The sequence below is a fragment of the Ovis canadensis genome, chromosome 1 (assembly GCF_042477335.2).
Source record: "Ovis canadensis isolate MfBH-ARS-UI-01 breed Bighorn chromosome 1, ARS-UI_OviCan_v2, whole genome shotgun sequence".
NCBI lineage: Eukaryota > Metazoa > Chordata > Mammalia > Artiodactyla > Bovidae > Ovis > Ovis canadensis.
Window position 1 is genome coordinate 220,763,118 of NC_091245.1, and position 20,755 is coordinate 220,783,872.

The 20,755-nt window shown below is 44.7% G+C and overlaps 1 protein-coding gene and 1 long non-coding RNA gene across 14 annotated transcripts in view; one reads left to right on the plus strand and one right to left on the minus strand.

Moving 5' to 3' along the window:
* Positions 1-325: 325 nt before the first annotated feature.
* On the minus strand, positions 326-3,629 carry LOC138424246 (uncharacterized). Its single transcript, XR_011250710.1, has 4 exons — positions 3,313-3,629; positions 2,260-2,433; positions 2,125-2,187; positions 326-1,401 (listed from the first exon to the last, which is right to left on the minus strand). It is a non-coding gene; the product is annotated as an uncharacterized lncRNA (long non-coding RNA).
* The window catches only part of MECOM (MDS1 and EVI1 complex locus), a 635,653-nt gene continuing 617,868 nt past the window's right edge, over positions 2,971-20,755 (plus strand). For all 13 annotated transcript variants that reach the window (XM_069560594.1, XM_069560673.1, XM_069560616.1 and 10 more), the window contains exon 1: positions 2,971-3,374. In XM_069560594.1, the coding sequence (XP_069416695.1) occupies positions 3,338-3,374 (37 nt within the window). In that variant the 5' untranslated portion in view covers positions 2,971-3,337. The remainder of the gene's footprint in view (positions 3,375-20,755) is intronic.

A 20,755-nucleotide genomic window follows, 5' to 3' on the forward strand; every position in this document is an offset into this window, starting at 1 on the left:
GGACGTCAAAGGGTGTCGGGAACCTCAGGGGCCGCTGAACAGAAAGTCACCTGTTGGGTCTCACGGCTGAGACTTGGGTCAGGTGGACCTGACGGGGTCCTGGTACGGGGGAGTGGGAACCCGCCAGGGTTGGCGCTCAGGGGGTAGGGGCGCTGCAGGCGGTGAGCGCGGTCCGTGGCTGCTGGCATTTGCTCCATCAGGTTAAACACACTTGAACTAGCACGTCAGTTCTTTTATTAACACTCAGGGCAGAAAGCACATGATAAAAGAAAGAAATAAAAAGAAAAAGAAAAGAAATCCAGTTTTCAGGTTTGAAAACAAAAGCGATGATTCTGTGAGTACTTTTATTAAACAACATCCACAAGTATGATGCCTGATTTTTTCACAGTGCTTTGGCCCAAGGACACAGAGGAGTTTGTGTTTATTTTTTCAGTTAGAATATGTTGGCTTCACTCCTGTCGGAAACTCTCGGAAAGACCAGGCTGAAGACCCATGCGCTGAAGCCACCGTGACCCCAGGGATTTGAAAAATCAGGAGGGGTGTGTGCCCTGGCCATGCCTCACTCCCTACACCCCCTGCCCTCTAGAAAGGCTTTCAGGACAGAGATCTCTAAAGTTGGGGGGAAATCAGTTTTGAATTTCTTTAGCTTTCCGTATCCCACCCAATTCTCACAGCCCCCACCCCAACCCCTGGTCCGCCACTGTGGTTTATAATTTTTCAGCAGAAACAAGGGCTGCAGCTTCACATGTGGGTCTTGTTTTTACTTTGGTTTGATTCCATGGTCCCTTCATTTTCTATAAAATTGCCCATCACTTCTCTTAACCCCCTTTCTGCAACGGGACCCAAATATAGACGTCCACCCCCACCCAGGGCATGAGATAAAAGGAATTAAGTAGAATAGTACAAGGGGCAATATTAACTTCTTTTATTTATTTTTTAAGTTCCCCAGAGTGAGAAGGTGAAATGAAACCTCTCAGGCAGAGCCTCCTCATGTCCAGGTGCTCTTAAACGTCCTTGGTGAACTCTACCATTCTTCCTGAAGGTCAAAGACCTTTAGGTTTAGATAGCTGGGAGGGGCTTGGTCCTCTGGACTGCCTCTCTATCCTCTGGCCTAGGTGAGGGTCCCCAGAGAGTCCTTTAAACTGATCAGAAGCTGTATCTATGCACTTCTAGCCAGTCAGTCTAGTGCGTTTCTCTCCCTAGAGATTTTACTTTCTTTGGTGAAAGCTCTCAACTCCCATTTCTCCTTTTCCTCTGAGGACCTTTTCTGGTTGGAGGGAAGGCTTGCCTTCATGTAAACTGAGGGAAACTAGTGAACTCAGTCATAGACTTCCGGCATTGACATTCAGAATGCTGAAGTGCTTGGTCATTTTGCACCGGCCAAATGTATGAGCACACCACCTATATGCAGAGAGCAATAGTAATTGTAGAAGGAATGGAAACACCCCCACCCAAACTTGCCTCTTTACTTCAGAGGGGATGAAAGAGTTCTCTTGTACCCATGTGTGTGGGCACCAGAGTCTTCTCTTTTGGAAACTGTTTTACTCCTACTCTGTGTAATTTTTTCATCACCCTGTTCCATCTCCCCCTCCCCTACCTCACATTTCAACATTACACATCTGTCTCCCTTGGGTCTTGTAGCTTGCTTCTCCAGGGACCTGTACTGACAGCCAAATGCTCCCAGAATTACACAGCTCTGGACAAACAGAAGTGATGGGCATCCTTGCCAAGCTGAATATTTCACATTTCAATTTTCTGGAATAAAGATATTTGCGAGCCATTGATGGATAGTCCCATTTGGGGTTGAACCTTGCTATTTGTTCCTAGTTTTGACAATAAATGACAACAGGTAGAGTTGGGCATTCTCTGTTATCTTCCTTCCCCTACCGTGCCTTAAACTCATGCCCAGAACCTGCTATTCTTTTCTCTTTCCTTTAACTTGAACATCAAGGATGTATCACTGTAGCACAGAGAAAAAAATTGTGATTTTCTTTTACGGTGTCTGGCAGGATTTGCAACAGATATTAGTGGGGACATAAATAGCTCATGGAAGATATTGAACAAAACTAAGGTAAGGAGGCTGTACCAAAAGAAAATCCACACTTACTCGGGATTTATTCATACCTTAAACACAGCTAGCTCCTTTAAGAGGTCCCCATTTCTGCGTGCCCACTTCTTTGGTAAATCCTGTAATTAAAAGCAAAATTTCAATAATGTATTTTTTTAAAAGTGGTGGTGATGGGGGAATCTCTCTCCTACCTCTTCTTTATGACCCGGGAGGTCGTGGGTTTAAGCGAATGAGTGAAATGGCAGACAGGCTGAGCTGCAGCAGGAGGCGACAGGGGCAGCGGTGGGGGAGGCCGGAAGGTGACAGCCGACCTCAGGGAAGGCAAAAAGAAGGTCTTGGATGTCAAATGCCCAAGGTTCCCGGACCTGGGAATCAAGGGTGATCATTATTACTTGGTGGGAATAGACCAGCAACTGACATGTTCCAAGGATGGCAGGAAGTATTAGCATTACACCTAAAATCAAGGAAGAAGCAGTTATTTATTCTGCTTTCAGCTCTGAAAGCAGAAGCCGCAATAGCTTCAGTAGCAGTAGTAGCCGCCGCAGATTTCCCGAAGTTCAGGATGATTCTCACTTTCTCCTGGATCGCTCTCCGAGAGTCCGGTCCTTCTAGTTCTTTAGTGTGGGAAACATTTTTAGAAGTCCCCTCCCCTCCCCCTACTCCTTGCTTTCCCCCAAGGACCGTACAGAAAATGTCCTGCAATTTATGGTGGGAAAAACAATAATGTTAATGATACAGGCTTATTGGTAATTTCAACATGAAATCAATCCTTTGCCCGAGCCTTTTCGTTCCTTTTTTTTTTTTCTTTTTCTGGGCGAGGTGTCTGCTCCCCTCCGACTCCCTGCGCTCGTTCCCCGCCCCCCGCCGCCCTCCCCATGGCTCCCTTTCTCCGCCTCCTCGGCGATTGCCATCTGACAAGATCTCCAAATCAAAGTGATAAATCGCTCCAAACTTTTTTTGGCGGCGCTGAGATGTTGGAGGGGCGTCTAGCGCGCATGTGCGAAGGTGTCCAAACTGACAATGCTGGAGAGATAGCGAGTGTGGATTGAGAGAAAGGGAGAGAGGGAGGGAGAGAGAGTGAAAGAGGGAAAGACAGAGAGTGAGTGTGTGTAAGAGAGAGAGAGTGTGTGTGAGTGTGTGTGTGTAAGAGAGAGAGAGAGGGAGAGAGAGAGAGGAGAGGGAGGGAGCGAGAGGGAGAGCAAAAGAAGGAAAAGATCCAAGAAAAAAAAACCCCAACCACACACCAGCGGCTGCAGGACTGGGCACAGCATGAGATCCAAAGGCAGGGCAAGGAAACTGGCCACAAGTAGGTGCAATATCCCTTTTCTATTGGATTTCCCCCTCCTCTGCCATCTTGCATATCTGTCTACAGCGCTCCGGGAGGGAGAGCGGGGCTGCCTCTCGCGCCGGGGCCCCGGGTGGAGGGCAGGCGCAGAGCAGCTCCAGCAACCTGCCAGTCTCAGCCTCCGCGCCGGCTGCCCGCGCTCTAGCTCCTTGTTTGGGCGCCAGAGGAGCCGGGGCAACCCTCGAGCCCAGTGCGCGGGCCAGCTGTGGCAACCCCGGGGTGGGGGTGGGGGTGGGGGCAGCAAAGACCTGGGTGGGAGGGAGGAGAGAGAGCGAGAGCGAGCGGGAAGGGGTGGGGTGGGTGGGGTGGGGGTGGGGGAGAGGAGACGCGAGAGTCTCCCCCTCCCCTCTCCTTCCCCCCAGGCGGAGGAGAGTTGCCTCTGGCCAACCAGCTAGTCCCGGGTGTGGGAGGGGGAGTGGGGGATCGAGGGGGGGGCATCGGGCTGGGGAAAGAAGCCTTTTTCGCGCCTCGGTTTGTTTCTGGGGTTTGGGGTGGGTGGAAGGCTCGGAGGGAGCTACAGTGGCGGCAGCGGCGGCGGGCAGCCGTGGTGGAGTTGGGAAAAGTTGCGAGGCGGCCGCTGGAAGTTGCGCGGGCTGGCGGGCTGCGCCGAGCGGCTGTTGCGGTAGTGGGCGCTGTGCGCTCTGCCGTGTTCTCCAGCGTGCGCGGCGCGGCGGGAGGACTGGGGTGGGGAGTGGGGGAGACGAGGGTGGAAGCTGTAGTCCAGGGGTGTGTGTGTGTGTGTGTGGTGGCGAGGGGGGGCGGTGGCGCGGGCAGAGCCGAGCTACCAGCTCCGCCGAGCCGCGGGCAGGTGGGGAGAGAAGAGGCCCCGCGAGCGCCTGGAGAGCGCGGAGTAGAGGGCGCGCAGCCAGCGGCGACAGCAGTCGAGGAGAAGGAGGCCGAAAGGGCGCGCTCCGGCCTGCGAGCTCCAGGATGGCAGGGCGCCGAGTGACCCCCAGGGGGCGGGCTGCGGGGACACTGGGCTCGGAGAGGGCGCGGCGGAGCCTCCCGCGCTGTTTCTGGACGCAGCCGAGGTCTTGGGTCACTAACCCTCCCCGGCGCCCCCTGCCTGCCCGGCGTGGAGCGGCCTTGGTCACGCGGGAAGAGGGCGATTGAGTTCGGGGCAGGGGCGACGGGACTCCCATCCCCCATGCTTCTCGCCGAAGTGTTGGGTGGCTTCGGCCGGCATTGCCTGCCGAGCCGAGACTGTCCGGGAAATCGGTAGCATCAGCCTGGAGTATAGGCGACGGGACTGGATTTGTCCAAATGCTTCTACGTCGAGTCTAAGGGGACCCGGCGGTGCCGAGTCCCGGAGCGATCCGGGGAGTTCAAAGCGCTCCTCCGCAAGGTGTCAGCACGCGGGGCTGCAGCAGCCTCGGCAAAGCACAGGCCGCTGTTCGCTCTCCCGCTCGCTGAAAACATAATTCTCTTGTTTTGCGTGTGGGTCAGAGAACGTAGAGATAGGGTGGTGGGTGGGATGCTTCTCCTAAGTGAACCCCTAGTCTCCCCCACCCCTGCATATTAAAGCCAAGTAAAGCCCCGAGCCTTCCCGCCTTTGGTGTCTCCGCCGCAGCCGCGCGGAGGGCAGCGGCACCTCGGGCGGCTTGGTTTCTTTGGTGGTGAGAATCCGCGGTCTAGCCCAGCGAGATGCTGTCATCTTAGGCGCCTTTCCAGTGCTTCTTTCAGTCCTCACCCAAGCACTCCCTCTCGCCCAAATATGTTTCCTTTCGGTCTGGTCTCAGGGATCAAGCTATATATAGGAGTCCTTGGGCCATCAGTCCATTTGTTTCTCTTTTGGATATTGTTCATTTTACTTAGCTGCGACAGTGTCAAAGCGCGTCCGTGGAACTCCTGTTTTTCCTGTTCGCGTTTAATGGGGCCGATGTCTTTATTTTCATCTGAGGAGGAATAAATGTACATATATGCTTGGAGGCCTGTGGGCTTCAATTCCGACTGAAGTTTAGGGGTGTGTGTGTGTGTGTGTGTGTGTGTGTGTGTGGTTGCGCGGACGAAGCGGGGGGTTGAGAGCCGCTTTCAACTCTGCCTAAGTTGTGAAATGAAAGCCGAACCCTTCGCGCGCCTCATTGCCTGGTATCCGCCGAAGTGAAAGCAGAACAAACACAAAACCCTTCAAATTTTCTTGGGCAACTTTTTCAACTATTTTAATTACCAAGTTGTTCGCTGCCGAATTCAAACATTCCCGCACGCACAGCCCACTCAACATCCAGAAACCGAGTCTGGTTTCCTATCTGAGGATACTTGTCATTCATCCAGTGGGAGACCCGTTTATTTTGTGTCTAGTGTTTCTAAGGATGCCGCTGCGGCTTTCTGATAACTAGATGCGAACTCTCACAAACTTTTCTTGCTAAGCCTCAGGTTCCCGCTGGCGCTGCTCCAGCTGTTGCCAACACGGCTGCCTTTCGGACAGCAGCGCTGCTTTAAGCAATTCTTTGGTTCTAATCTGGGTAACGAAGGAAATCATATTAAAACTAAGAATTTTTTGTATCTTGAAGCGCTATTTCCTTCCCCCGCGTAGTGCGTGCGTTTCCGAGCGCAGGGCGGAGATAGTCGCTGACCCCTGCTGTGAAGCCAGCGAAAACTTCGGGGCTGTGTCTGGACCGGGTTTCTTTCCTTTTTCTGGGTTAGGAAGAGGCAGTGTGACCAGCATACTTTAAAAAACAAAACCACCCTTCTTGTTGTAAAAGTAAACACTGCAGTGGAATCAAGTCACTTAGAAACAGTTGTTTCCTCGACTGTTATTCTTCATGTATTTTGTAAATTTCTTTGGCGGCCAAGTCTTGTCGCGATCTTGGCTAAGGTACAGGATTCCAAGGATCCAAACCAGGGACCACAGACCCTGAAAGTACCGCTGAAGTTAAACTCAGAATGAATGCACAGCCTACTTCCCGACTTACAGGGCTTGTTTTTTTCTTACACAATAGTTAAAACCGATACATTCGTTGCAAATCATTTGGGAGGAATAAGCCATTACATTAAAAAAAAAGTAAGAGAAAAGCAAGAAGACTGACATTTGTACCGTCTAAAGATGGTGGCTTTTATTCCCACCTTTAAGAAAAGAAAACTAAAAGCCAAGCAATCTCTGGCAGCCGGGTGAGGCTTCCCAGCCGTTTTCTTGGGCGGCCAGGACAGCACCTGGGCCGTGCCAGAAATGCCAGTTGCAACTGTTTCCTTCTGGTGATGGGGAAGAAGTGAAGTTGGATCTGCCTAGTGCGTCTAGGGCCCGAAAACCGAAGGAACCCCCCCACCCCACTTCTCCAAAGTGACACCCGGCAGGGTTTCAATCACAGCAATGAAAGAGTTGCAACGAATAACCCCCCTTAGCTACCGGGCCACGCAGAAGTCTTGTAAAGACCCAGAAGGCGATGCGATTAGCAAGACCCCGGTGAGGGGAGGGCGGGGGAGGGGGGGCACTTGTTACTTGTACACTTGATCTCGGTTTAAAAAGGCTCTGAAGTAGGTAAGGTAGATGACGACTCTTCCTCTCCTGCTTAAACGCCTCCCCTTAGTAAGCCTAGTACATAAGATGGTAAAGAACCGCAAGCCCAGGTTCCAGCCTCCACTGCCCCATGCCCATCTACTTGCGTTTTCCTTTGTCCTTTAAAAAGCTCAGATGAAAACGCAAAGCTTTGCTTAAAACGCGCATTTTGTTTATTTCAGTCTGCTTTTGAGGAGGGGAAAAAGCGCTTGCCCTGCGGAGGCCCCGTTTAGGAAGGCGGTTTATTTGCCATTACTTGACCATCACCCTGGCTTAGGGCTTCTTTATTGTATTTGGCACTTAGAACGAAGCATTTCGATGTGTTTCGCAAAAAAAAAAAAAAAAATCTGTGTTTAGGGGAAGGTTAATAACGCTTTTCATTCTCCCCTCACACTCATCTTCAACACTCTGGAAGGGGACGGTTCATTAGCTACAGGGGCTGAAGGCTGGAATAAAAGGCTCCTTTTTCAGGTTTTTATTTGTGAGGGGCTGAGGAGTCGCAGGTCTGGGGGCCACTGGCTGCAGTGTGTCTGTGTAAGTGTGCCTGAGTGTGTCTTTTGCAGGGTAGCCCAGCTCTTGGCTTTCTGAGCGGAGGCCTCCCCTCACTACCCGTGGGCGGGCGCGGCCTCCTCAGCAGGCAGACATTCAACACGTAGGACGCTCATCGAATAGAAATTAATGCGTCATCCCGACGTTTCTGCTTTCTTCTTTTTTAAAAGTTGAGGGTAATAATTCAGTAAGCAGTTTTTCTTTAAACATCTTGTCGTTTGGGAGTTTATTTTATTTCATTTTTTGCGACTTAGGGCCATGTTATCCCAGGCTGCAGACGTCGCCCGGGGCAGGAAGGCCACAGCTGGGGACTCCAGACTCCATCCTCCCGGGCCAGGAGGGCAGGGGAGCACCGACTTGTTGCCCTCGGCAGGCCTGGCCCAGTCTCCTCTCTCCCCACACATCCTCCGTTTGCCTCTGCTGGAAGCGGGCCCTGAAATGGAGAAACTTGACTTGTCATCTGCTGGCCAATGGCTCTTACCGTGTTCCCAAGGTACTCAGAGCTTGGCAGAGCCCTATTCCCAAGCGCTGGGTACATTGTCCGTTCACTGTTCACTGCCGTCCCCCCCACCCCTCCAGTCATCTGGAAACCAGGCCGGGTGGGACTTGGGGGTGGACCTGGGGAGGCCCTAGAGAGGAGGGAGGTAGTGCTCACCAGAGCCCCCTCCCCTCCACACCTCACTCCTCCAGCTGCTCGGCTTCTAGCTCCCAGGCCCAAAGCTTCTTCCCTTTCAACATCTGAGATGCTGTGTGCCTGGCGTGGTGCTTCTCTTGGAGCCTTGTTTGCACCGACCCTGTACAACACATGCACAAACATACACACACACACACTCTCTCTCACAGCTCAGGGGTTCAGGGACACTTACCCATTCACTCTCTTGGGCAAAGCAAGCCCCTTCCTAACCCCCTGGGACAGAGGAGAGAGGAGCTCTGGGGAGGTGGGGCAGGAGCAGACAGTCACTCTGTAAAGATGGGCACATTTTTCTGGAGAGGTGGTTAACCCTTCTTGAGCTGAAAGTCTCAGCTCTAGGCACTTTCTACAAAGATCTGTGGGGTCTGCTTTTCTTTTATATGAATCACTAGTTTCCTCCCCACTTCATTTGCCAAGGTCCTCTTTCTAAAATTAGATTTTCCCCTTCCCACTCTTGAGTTTACCAGGGAATTCTCAAGGAAATTGGCTGGGTAGTGAGAACAAGTGTGAGGAAGAGGATGAAAAGGAGACAAACAAATGGAACAAACGAGAGGGGAGAAAGGAAGAGAGAAGCAGCGTGTTTCTTCTTCCTAGATCTCCAGTTTGCACACAGATGGGTATTATTTTTTTTTTCCCCAGTAAATGAAAAAAGTGTAATCCTTGTTAATTACCTTTGTTTACATGCCATACAAGAAACTTCAGAGACATTTCTACATAAGGAAGAAACTGTTTACAAAACTCTTTCAAAAGTGTGACATATTGCTCTAGTTCAGCACTAAAAAGCTAAACACACTTACCGTCCTTTGAAGTGCCCTGGCCAGGGCAGCTTATTTGAGTGCGGTTCAGATATTGCTGTGGGTATAACTAATGGCCTCTACCTATTTAGCTCAAGTGGGAGGAGAGAAAGGCCTGAATTCCTTGTCCAATGGGTCCCTCTGGAGACTGGATTCTGGCTCCTGGCCAGTTCTGTACAATGTCAACATTGAATATTTGAATTCCCAGACTCTATTTAACAAGTTTCTAAATAAATAAACTCATTGTGTGTCTGTGTTTAAAATTATTTCACCTCTTCCATAAAAGCCACAGTGTCTTATTACACTGGCCTTGCAAGTTGATTTTTTAAAAAAATAAACAAACAAACAGAGCTTAAGGATTTTTAATAGGCAGATCTTCACAATATGTTTTACAGAGACATTCTCTCATGTGTGGCTGGGTAGGAGCTATTTAGAGGGATCTTGGGCTGTGATGTGGTAGTGAGTTATACTAAAAACCAGGCTAAGTTCAGAAAGTCAGTGCAATATTAACCACATCTAAAGGGAGGCCTGACTGTGTAACTGTACTGTCTTTATATATTTGATAATTTTGCCTGCTTGGTCCTAGAATACAGAGAGCTTCACTGATGTGTCCTAAATGGCTATCTGTAGGCTACCGCAGTCCCTACATATTGGTGGGTGTGGAACTTTGCCCAGATGGAGTTTTGTTTCTGAGCACTTTTTCTTTATCTGTGTCAGTCTCTGTAAGTTGGAAGGGGTAGATATACATGTTATCCTACTGTTTCAGTATGGGTCTGAAATGGACCACATGAAACCTGTGGTTTTACTCATCTCTCAGCATTTGAACATCCACAGCATTTTTTGCAGATTGGAACATACTTGTTATAAGAAGTACACGAATAATTAAAAAGAAAAGGCAAGTTCTGGTCCTCTTGAAAGTGTGGACCACATCTGGAGTTGTTAGGAAAGAAAGTGGGATTTACTCTAATTTATGTGTATAAAGGACAACATTATTAAAAAGAATGGGATTTGAAAGGGCACACAGCAAAACCTATAACATTTAGCTGGTAACATGGAGAGCTCAAAGCCAAGAAAAAAATACCACTAACCCATGCAAACCTTAAAATAGATTACAATGACCTCAGCCATTTTCATTAAAAAAAATAATAGCCATGATTAAAATGGGGGGAGTGTTTTACTTGGAACTATACTCTTCTGCATTATTATAAGAGCTGTTTTGTGGTTAAAGAACTGTTGCATTATAGAAAAAAAAAGCAAGTGAATTTTTAATCAAATTCCTGATTCTTCAAAAGCTCTCACTTTTCAATTACTTCTTATTTTGGTTTTAGTTATTATTCTTATTCATCAACAAACATGCTGCTTTTAGCTTGTATATATAGACAAATCCTTTACTACTAACATTTGAAAAAATTCTAAAGGAAAAATTTTATTTGGAGAAGAGATTTTTATTAATTCCTATAGTAAAACCAGACTAGGAATTGGTGGCTCTAAAAAAGGAAGGACCAAAGCTTTCTTAACTTTGTTTAAGAACCCGCTTAAAGGAATTAATATTGTGTGTTAAGGTTGTTCAAACTATGACATTTATGAAAGTCTTTGTAATAGCATTTGGTGGGCTTTGGGTACAAGCAGACTTAAGAAACAAATACTGGTGAAGGCAATGGCACCCCACTCCAGTATTCTTGCCTGTAAAATCCCATGGATGGAGGAGCCTGGTGGGCTACAGTCCGTGGGGTAGCTAAGAGTCGGACACGACTGAGTGACTTCACTTTCACTTTTCACTCTCATGCATTGGGGAAGGAAATGGCAACCCACTCCAGCGTTCTTGCCTGGAGAATCCCAGGGACGGGGGAGCCTGGTGGGCTGCTGTCTATGGGATTGCACAGAGTCAGACACGACTGAAGCGACTTAGCAGCAGCAGCAGCAGCAGCAGGAATGAGCCATCTGATCCTGAAGGTTACCACTGTGCTCGTCAGTTTGCATCTGGATGTGGTCCCTGATTGAATAGCCAGGTCATCTTCAAGCACTTGAATGCCTCTGAGCTCCAGAATCTTTACTTGTAAAGAAAGAGTTATAACATCACTTTCCTGGGCTGCTGTAAGAATAAATTGGAGTAAGTGTACCCCCTGTACCTCAGTCACAAGCCATCACTCAATCAATCTCAGTCACTTTCCTTCCGTTTGATCCGTTACTTTTTCCAAATTTTTAAGACATCTTCCCCTCCTCCCCATTCTGTTTTCATCCAGTCTCATCTGTAGACCTATTTGCATATATATAGTAAGCAGTTTGTGCATCTCCTCATCAATCACGTCTTCAGGATAAATGGGAGTCATATGTAGAATTTGGACAAGTCAGAACTGTCTACAGCAAGCCAAACTAAGTGGTACCTTTATTCTGAAAACTTGAGAATCTTCCTTTGCCCCTTTTTGGGGGAGTTGAGGGGCACTTTGTGCATACAGTGGGAATTCACCTTTGCTCCACAGGTGTTGGCATTGTATGTACACAGCCTAAGTTTAGTTGTGCATACCCTCTGGTTCTCATGATCCCTTGTGTATGAAAATTTTACTTTTAAGAGAATGAGTTAAAAATTTTTTTTTAAAAATTATTAATTTATATATTTATATTTTTGGCTACAACATGTGGCATGGGAGATTAGTTCCTCTACCAGAGATTAACCCTGGTCCCCCTGCATTGGAAGCATGGAGTCTTAACCACTAGACTACCAGGGAATTCTGGGAATGAGATGTGTAGTTCACTTCACTACTCTAGAGAAGACCTTATTCTCTAAATGAGGTCAGAGTAGAGCAGAGCATGTAAACTTGAATGCCTACAGGATTTGGCAGGTACAACAAATGCATGAGGCATCGTGGTGTGTGCACCAAGCACTCTCTTATTTTTATTTAAAATGTTTTTTTTTTAATATAAATTTATTTAATTGGAGGCTAATTACTTTACAGTATTGTGTTGGTTTTGCCATACATCGGCATGAATCCGCCACGGCTGTACATGTGTTCCCCATCCTGAAGCCCCCTCCCACCTCCCTCCCTGTACCATCCCTCTGGGTCATCCCAGTGCACCAGCCCCGAGCATCCTGTATCCTGCATCGAACCTGGACCGGCAATTCGTTTCACATATGATATTATACATGTTTCAATGCCATTCTCCCAAATCATCCCACCCTCACCCTCTCCCTCAGAGTCTAAAAGACTGTTCTATACATCTGTGTCTCTTTTGCTGTCTCACATACAGGGTTATTGTTACCATCTTTCTAAATTCCATATATATGCATTAATACACTGTATTGGTGTTTTTCTTTCTGGCCTACTTCATTCTATATAATAGGCTCCAGTTTCATCCACCTCATTAGAACTGATTTAACTGTATTCTTTTTAAAGGCTGAGTAATATTCCATTGTGTATATGTACCACAGCTTTCTTACCCATTCATCTGCTGATGGACATCTAGGTTGCTTCCCTGTCCTGGCTATTGTAAACAGTGCTGCGATGAACATTGGGGTACATGTGTCTCTTTCAGTTCTGGTTTCCTTGGTGTGTATGCCCAGCAGTGGGATTGCTGGGTCGTATGGCAGTTCTATTTCCAGTTTTTTAAGGAATCTCCATACTCCATAGTGGCTGTACTAGTTTGTATTCCCACCAACAGTGTAAGAGGGTTCCCTTTTCTCCACACCCTCTCTAGAATTTATTGCTTGTAGACTTTTGGATCGCAGCCATTCTGACTGGCATGAAATGGTACCTCATTGTGGTTTTGATTTGCATTTCTCTGATAATGAGTGATGTTGAGCATCTTTTCATGTGTTTGTTAGCCATCTGTATGTCTTCTTTGGAGAAAAGTCTGTTTAGTTCTTTGGCCCATTTTTTGATTGGGTCATATATTTTTCTGGAATTGAGCTGCAGGAGTTGCTTGTATATTTTTGAGATTAATTCTTTGTCAGTTGCCTCATTTGCTATTATTTTCTCCCATTCTGAAGCCTGTCTTTTCACCTTGCTTATAGTTTCCTTTGTTGTGCAGAAACTTTTAATTTTAATTAGGTCCCATTTGTTTATTTTTGCTTTTATTTCCAATATTCTGGGAGGTGGGTCATAGAGGATCCTGCTGTGATTTATGTCGGAGAGTGTTTTGCCTATGTTCTCCTCTAGGAGTTTTATAGTTTCTGGTCTTATGTTTAGATCTTCAATCCATTTTGAGTTTATTTTTGTGTATAGTGTTAGAAAGTGTTCTAGTTTCATTCTTTTACCAGTGGTTGACCAGTTTTCCCAGCACCGCTTGTTAAAGAGATTGTCTTTTCTCCATTGTATATTCTTGCCTCCTTTGTCAAAGATGAGGCGTCCATAGGTGTGTGGATTTATCTCTGGGCTTTCTATTTTGTTCCATTGTTCTATATTTCTGTCTTTGTGCCAGTACCATACTATCTTGATGACTGTTGCTTTGTAGCAGAGCCTGAAGTCAGGTAGGTTGATTCCTCCAGTTCCATTCTTATTTCTCAAGATTGCTTTGGCTATTAGAGGTTTTTTGTATTTCCATACAAATTGTGAAATTCTTTGTTCTAGCTCTGTGAAAAATACTGTTGGTAGCTTGATAGGGATTGCATTGAATGTTGACATGGAGCCTTTGTACTTCAGAGCTAGAGGCAGTGGCGGGGATTGCGTCAAGCTGGGGGTTCAAGCCTTTTCTAAAGGTGCCCTAACTCCCTGCTGCATTTGAGAAAGGTGGCCCAGTGCTGCTAGGTCTTCCATGTTTAAGAGAAGCCACATACCTGGACTGTTCTGTGAATTTTCCTCTACTTTATAATGTTGACTCAATTTAAACAGCAACATGCAGCATTCTGCAGGTCCAGCCAAACACCTCTACCTGTCATGTACAGTTCATGGACCCTGGTTTTGCAACGTCTGGATTAAATGATCTACAAAGGTCCTTCAAAGTTCCAACATTTTACGATACCCACAAGGCTTCCTTAATATTACCTTGTGTTTCTAAGATCTGTATCTTCTTCCTCCACCCCAGAGTTACTCTGTGTGTGTGTGTGTGTTTTGATAGGTGGAAGTACTTATTACAGAATCTGATATCTGGCCATTTATCTGGAAAAAAAGTCTTTCTCAGCCATGTTGTGTCTTTCTTTCCCTCCACGCTGCTTCATCATTAATTGGCTTAAGAAAATAAACTGAAACAGTCACTCCCCATCTCATAGCCACTGGTCACCATTCTTCCTTATTTCTCCCTCAACCCAATTCTTTGATTTGTGGGCTGGGGGTTGAGCAGTAAATCATTTGGAGACAGTTTTCTGTGGTTTTCCTCAGTGGGAGAAGAAGTCATTTGGCTACTGTGGGTATCACAGAGGAAGAATTCACTCCTGCTCCCTAGGAGGGTCCAGATGTCATGTCCTGTACATCTGTAACTGAAGAACCCAACTGAATTTTAAACATGAACCTAAGATGGAGAAATTAGTTTTTAAGGGACAGATGTATTATTTGACAAGAATGGCTCTCCTTGCAGCAAGGTTGATATATTGAAGGAACATTTGAAAATAAACATACATTATTCTGTTTATTGTCATGATTTGTATTTTTAGCAGAAGTGGTGGGTGAAGAACAGGTAAGATTAAGTCCTACAGATACAAAGGTAGAAGTATAGTGATAAAATACTGACAGAACAGATTCTCCCAATAATGTCTGGACTGAGAACTCTATAATATCTAAATTAGTACTATAGTCAAGGGACTAGTCAATAAATACTTGCTAACTTTCAGTTAGCATTGTTAGCAAAATCATCGGATAAAGCAATGCTTGTAAAATAGTGATGAACCATGCCTATAAGTATTACCAATGGGTTATGAGATAAACTCCCAATTTTTACACATAACACTGAAACCCCAATTTTTTTAGTCAGGCCTTTGAGGTCCTCCCACTCTTGAGTCAGATGGTTATTCTGAGCCCACGTTCTGATATAGATTGGCCTTGGGTCTGAATCCTGATTCCACCAATTACTAACTGGGTGAAATAAAGGCCACTTATGTGAAGAGTTGACTCATTGGAAAAGACTCTGATGTTGGGAGGGATTGGGGGCAGGAGGAGAAGGGGACGACAGAGCATGAGATTGCTGGTGGCATCACTGACTTGATGGACATGAGTTTGGGTGAACTCCGGGAGTTGGTGCTGGACAGGGAGGCCTGGCGTGCTGCGATTCATGGAGTCGCAAAGAGTCGGACGCGACTGAGCGACTGAACTGAACTGAATCATTTTTGGCCACAGTTTCCTTAATTATAGACTAAAGGTATTTTCTTCATGGGAGGATTTGATGAACTAATATATTAAAGCACCTTAAATATTTAATAGTAAGAGCTCAACATGTGTTCATCATTATTTTATAAAACTTTCAGACTTGTTTGTCTCCCTATCCAAGTTAGTCCATTCAACCTGCTTTGTTTAATCATTCCGCTTTTCTCAGTCTTTTGTCAGCCTAGTCTTGTGTCTCCATCTTCCAGCCTCTGGCCACAATGTTGTCATAGTCTGTAGACCTCCCCATACTGTCCTTTGACCATCAACATCTAACTCCTTTAAGAGTTAGTTGAAACGTTTCCTTCTTCATGTGGTTCATCCTCAACCCTCCTGGAGACATGTTTTCTCTATGTTTTTTCCTTCCAATAGTATGGAATTATTTTTATCCTATCATCATTTGGATATTTTGTTATAAATTACTTTCTTCACTTTCTGTATCTTATTTTTCTAGCTAAACTGTAAAACTCCTGGAAAGTCCATTTCTGTTTCGTACAGTCCCTATTTCCATGCTTGCATATGGCAGATATCAGTACAATTAGGTGATGGTGGTTAGCGATGGGCTTTGCTGGATTATGTGAATACCTTCAATTTCTTTGCCTGTAAAACCTGTGCAGTCAGGTATTGTCAGTGCTAGAACTCGGGGATATCTGACACTTTAATTGCATACTAAATCCACAGTTGGCTTATTTTGACAGTGATAAACCACCTGGAAAGCACGTTTGGAAAGTAGAGTATTATTCCTAATTTTCACCAATAATGCTCCTCATTTTGCCCATGCAGGTTTAACCTACGGCTCCTCACTTAAATTACAAATTGTTATTGATCTACACTTGATCTTAAGGTTTATGGAAACGCTGTGCTGGACTTGATTCCGGAGACTGTAAGTGGAATCAAGATAGAGACAGTGAAACAGTTTGTTGGACTCATGTAATTCCCAGGGATTTGGGGCAGTCAGCTTTACAAAGGTCATCAGAAGCCAAGGTTTTAGACAAATTCCAACTCTAATTCAAACAATAGCAACAATAATTTTGCTGTATATTTTAATGTTAATTTATAATGAAAATCTCTTTCAATTTAAGGCTGACCAAATGATGTTGCATTCAATCTTGTTTAACTGATCAAACTAACTTCACCCATCCAGTGGGGCCCCTTAGTTAAAATCAACCATGTCTTCTTCCTCCTGTTGAATCCCTCTACCACTCTCCCCTAGTTACCCTTTACTAATCTCTCATTCCTATGGTGAAAACAGGACTGACTATTTGTGCCTTGGACAGCTGTCCTCAAGCTCTGAATGACTGCAGGGTTTCTGTTCCTGTTAGAAGTTTTCTTCCTGCAAGACCAGCCTGGAGTGACTTTTTGTCCTGCTCTTTGAGCTGCTTTTAAGGCATTGGAAGCCCCTTTGACATGAAACTTAGAAACTAAGAATCACAATTTTATACTTTCATGCTGATTATAGACTTTATCTTTGGCAGCAGCCATGAAATTAAGTAGTAATAAAATGTTTCATGATAAAATGAAAATAAAAATGGAGGGATTGAGCAACTTTCTTGGTTTCTGATAGGGTCATGGTTTTTAACGTTGTTTAGAGTCTCAGATACCTGTGAGAATCTGATGAAAGGTATGAAATCTCCCTCCAGGAAACGCATATGTTTTCATATATGCATAAAATATCCTTAAAAGTTTTCATACAGTGTCAGTGGTTCAGGGACTTCTAAATTCCAGCCATAGGTATTATAATGGTTCATTCATGTGAATCAGACTTGCTGTACCCTAATATGTTTGTTATGTAATGTCTTAAAGTTTTTAATCCATATTTTTCATTATCTTAGAGATATTTTTCTTACTTAAAAATTTATACTTGCTCTAAAAATTTAAAAACTGCAAAAATGAGCACACCAAAAATGAAAGTTCTTTGTTGCCTACCCTCTTTTGTCAGACACTGCCTGCCGATGGCTCCTATATACCATTCAGTGTAGTGTGACTTTTAGCACGTATGTGCGTATAAAGTTACAACCTTTTACAGCAACTTGCTCTTCTCTTTTTAAATACTTAATCATATACCTTGGACCCTTCCCGTCCCTATGTATCAATCCTACCCATTCTTTTAAAGGCAGCAGACCCTTCATCGTTTGGGTGTGACACATTTTATTGAACTCTACGTTGACATTTGAGTAGCTTCCAGTTTTCAGAACAGGACAGAGAAGTTCCCTAGCCCAGGACTCTATGGGAAAATGAAAGTGAAGTGTACAATTAAAGGAAGCTCACAGTTCAGGGTGAAGTGTGCTGGCCCTTGAGCCTCAACCACAGTGGGGCTTTGGGAAGGTCACGGAGGGTTGCCTCACCCTGTCAGGACAGATCAGATTTCCAAGCATCTTTACCCCCTGAGGTCCAAGGGTCGAAGCCCAGAGCTAAGGTACATCTTTGTGAGATCCACTGTGATATATCAGTGACATTTCAAGCTTCCTGGATTGTTTTGGACCTCATATTTATGACCTATTTCTATTTTCTCCTGCTGTTCAGCACAGGCTTTAGCTGAAACCAGTTCACATACCCCTAATTGTATAAGAATAAGTAAGCTGTCAGGGTTTCAAATCTCAAGTTTTTGTTTTGAAATTACAATTCCTTTGCATGTACTTTTGTTTTAATTGGAGGATAATTGCTTTACAATATTGTGTTGGCCTCTGCCATACATCAACATGAATTAGCTACAGGAATACATATGTCTCCATGCATGTACATTTTTTATCACATTGTGTATACAGCAACCAACTAATGGGACTAGGTAAATGCAGTTTATTTAAAGCCAATAAAATATTCTTTCGATGCTGTTTTAAAAATTACCCATAATAATTTCTAACCTATGAATTGGAAAGACCATTTTTATAGGAAAATGTATTTCACTGGATAACTGTACTATAGGAAATTTTTTATAATGGAAACTATCTCTTACTTTTAACTATACATCAAAAATTTGACAGTGTAATGTTACACACTAAAGCCCATCAGATGCAAAATTCCAGTTTTTGATTATAAGTTATAAACCAGGATAGAAAGACTTCTGAAAAGTGGTTTTCTTTGGCAATGATGTTGTTGATTAAATATAAAAAATTCAGAAAAAATTAGTTCAGCCCATTCTTTTACACAGAAGGTTACAAAAATGAAATAGCTGGATTTTGGTTCTAGTGGGAACAACTTTGCCTATTAAAGCTCATTAGATTAGATTAGATTAAAAACACACCAGACATTTTAGACTGGATTTGAAAAAGCGCCATTCAAGGGATCAAAATTTAGTCATATAAATCTTTTTAAGAATTAATTTACTTTGCAATTTTGGTTCCTTAGAGTACAGTATTTGTTCCAAATTCAAATATTTTTTTTAATGGATGCATAAAAGTTGTTCCATGGGGCATTACTCTTGTTAACATTTTTAAAGCATTTTTTAAAGGAGATCAATCAAATCAACTCAATAGTTATTGAGTGCCTAGTATATAAAAGGCACAATGAACAAAATCCTAGAAACACTGACTTTCCTAAAAATGTTGAACATCAGCACTTGACAGACATACATGCTGCTGCTGCTGCTAAGTCACTTCAGTCGTGTCTGACTCTGTGTGACCCCATGGATGGCAGCCCACCAGGCTCCTCTGTCCCTGGGATTCTCCAGGCAAGAACACTGGAGTGGGTTGCCATTTCCTTCTCCATGACAGACATACATATACCCCTGAAAATGGTTTATTAACTGAGAGAAAGACCACTGTGTGCCTGTTGCTGGTTATCAATGACTACATTGTGGTTTCATGAGCCTGGAACACTGAATTCTATGCCTGACTCTTCTCCACATATACTTTGCTAACTTTGCTAACATTGTGAAGCCACACACTTAGCAAACTGCAGTGCCATTCCAAGCATTGGGGGTCTTCCATTTAACAATAATACCATGCTTCATTTCTCTTAATACCTGTCAGATGTGGAGGTCATGCTTGCCTCACTAAGTTACTTACATACTAATGCTGATGGTTGCCTCTCAAGATACTTGAAAACAAAACCAGGCCCTTATAAATACTTACTGTTGGTGACTATTACTTATGCATTCATTCAGCAACTGTTCTGTAATTGTAGGTGAAGGGAAGATAGCAGCATACACACACACACACACACACACACACACACACACACATACACACACAGAGGCAAGGCCCACATGGAGTTCCCATTCCAGGGGAAATAAATGTGAATGGTCATATACTTTCAGATGTTGACTTGTGGTCTGAGGAAGATAAAGTAGGGTAATTTGCTAGAGAGCACCCAGGACTTATTTTAGAAGCATGGTCAGAGAAGACCTCTCTGAGGAGGTGACACCAGAGCAGAGTGATAAGACGAGACTGTTGTTTAAGTGTTTGAAGTGTGCCACTTTGACACTTACGGCTAGTGTACTCAATCTACCTGGTTCTCTAACCGAGGGCAAAAGCAGACAAGGCGTCAAAGTATTGTCATTGATTTCATTTTGTCCGCTGCACTCACAGATCCCATGTACATTGGCTCCATGGCCTTGGGGTCAGAACAAAAGTTTTTGTGTATCTTCTCTTATAGATGGAGGGAGTGGGAGTTTTGGGTTTGATCTGTAAACACTAGGTTGGTGACAGAATCGGAGAGCAAATTAGGTTTCTGGACACATAGTTCAGTCCAATTAAACAAATATTTATTGGACACCATTTTAATAGCCTGAGCCAAGCATGGTGTTGGGCACTGAGTGTACAAAGAGAAGTAAAATCAGTTTCCTGCCCTTGAAGAACTTACAGTCTTTTGGGAGAGACAGAACGTGTTGACAGATGTCTCGGTACAGTAGGCTCAGGGTAAGCCCAAGGGTCACAGCCTTACTCTGGTTGAGTCACAACCATCTGGACAGTGGTACACGGCCAACGGCGTACCTTGTTTTACATCTTTTCTGACAAAACACCCTTTAACCACTCCAAGCTCAGAAAAAAACTTGTTTCAAATTTGAGGGTTAAAAGTTTGTATGGGTGTAATGCATTTAAAGACACATTTCTAAATTTATCTTCTGAGCCTTCAAATGAGTAAGATGGAGGACATTTGTATATTAGGTAGGTTTCCTGAAAGATCCCCTGCCCCTACTCCAGTCACATTTATCTGTGGTTAGGGAAACACTAAACACTGATTGTAGGAATGTAGTAAGATGCAGAGTGCTTGAGTTGTGAGCCCCATAGCCTTCGGTCTGCACCTGAACAAAATACTCTTCCCACACTCACCACTTTAGTGTATTTTATCTCTGGTGCAGCTAGAACAAACTCTAATCACAGTTCAAGAAGAAGTTCTTCCCGGAGATTTTCCAAGAGTTTCCTCCAACTTCTTGCCACCTGAAGCGGTATCTGAGAGCAAAGATCTGACGCCCAAACTGAAATCATGGTTTCAAAAGGTGCAACTTGCTTTTAGCCTCAACATTTGTCTAGTAGAAAATAATGCCATCCAAAGACTGCAACTGGGTCTTAGGAAGCATTACTATGAAC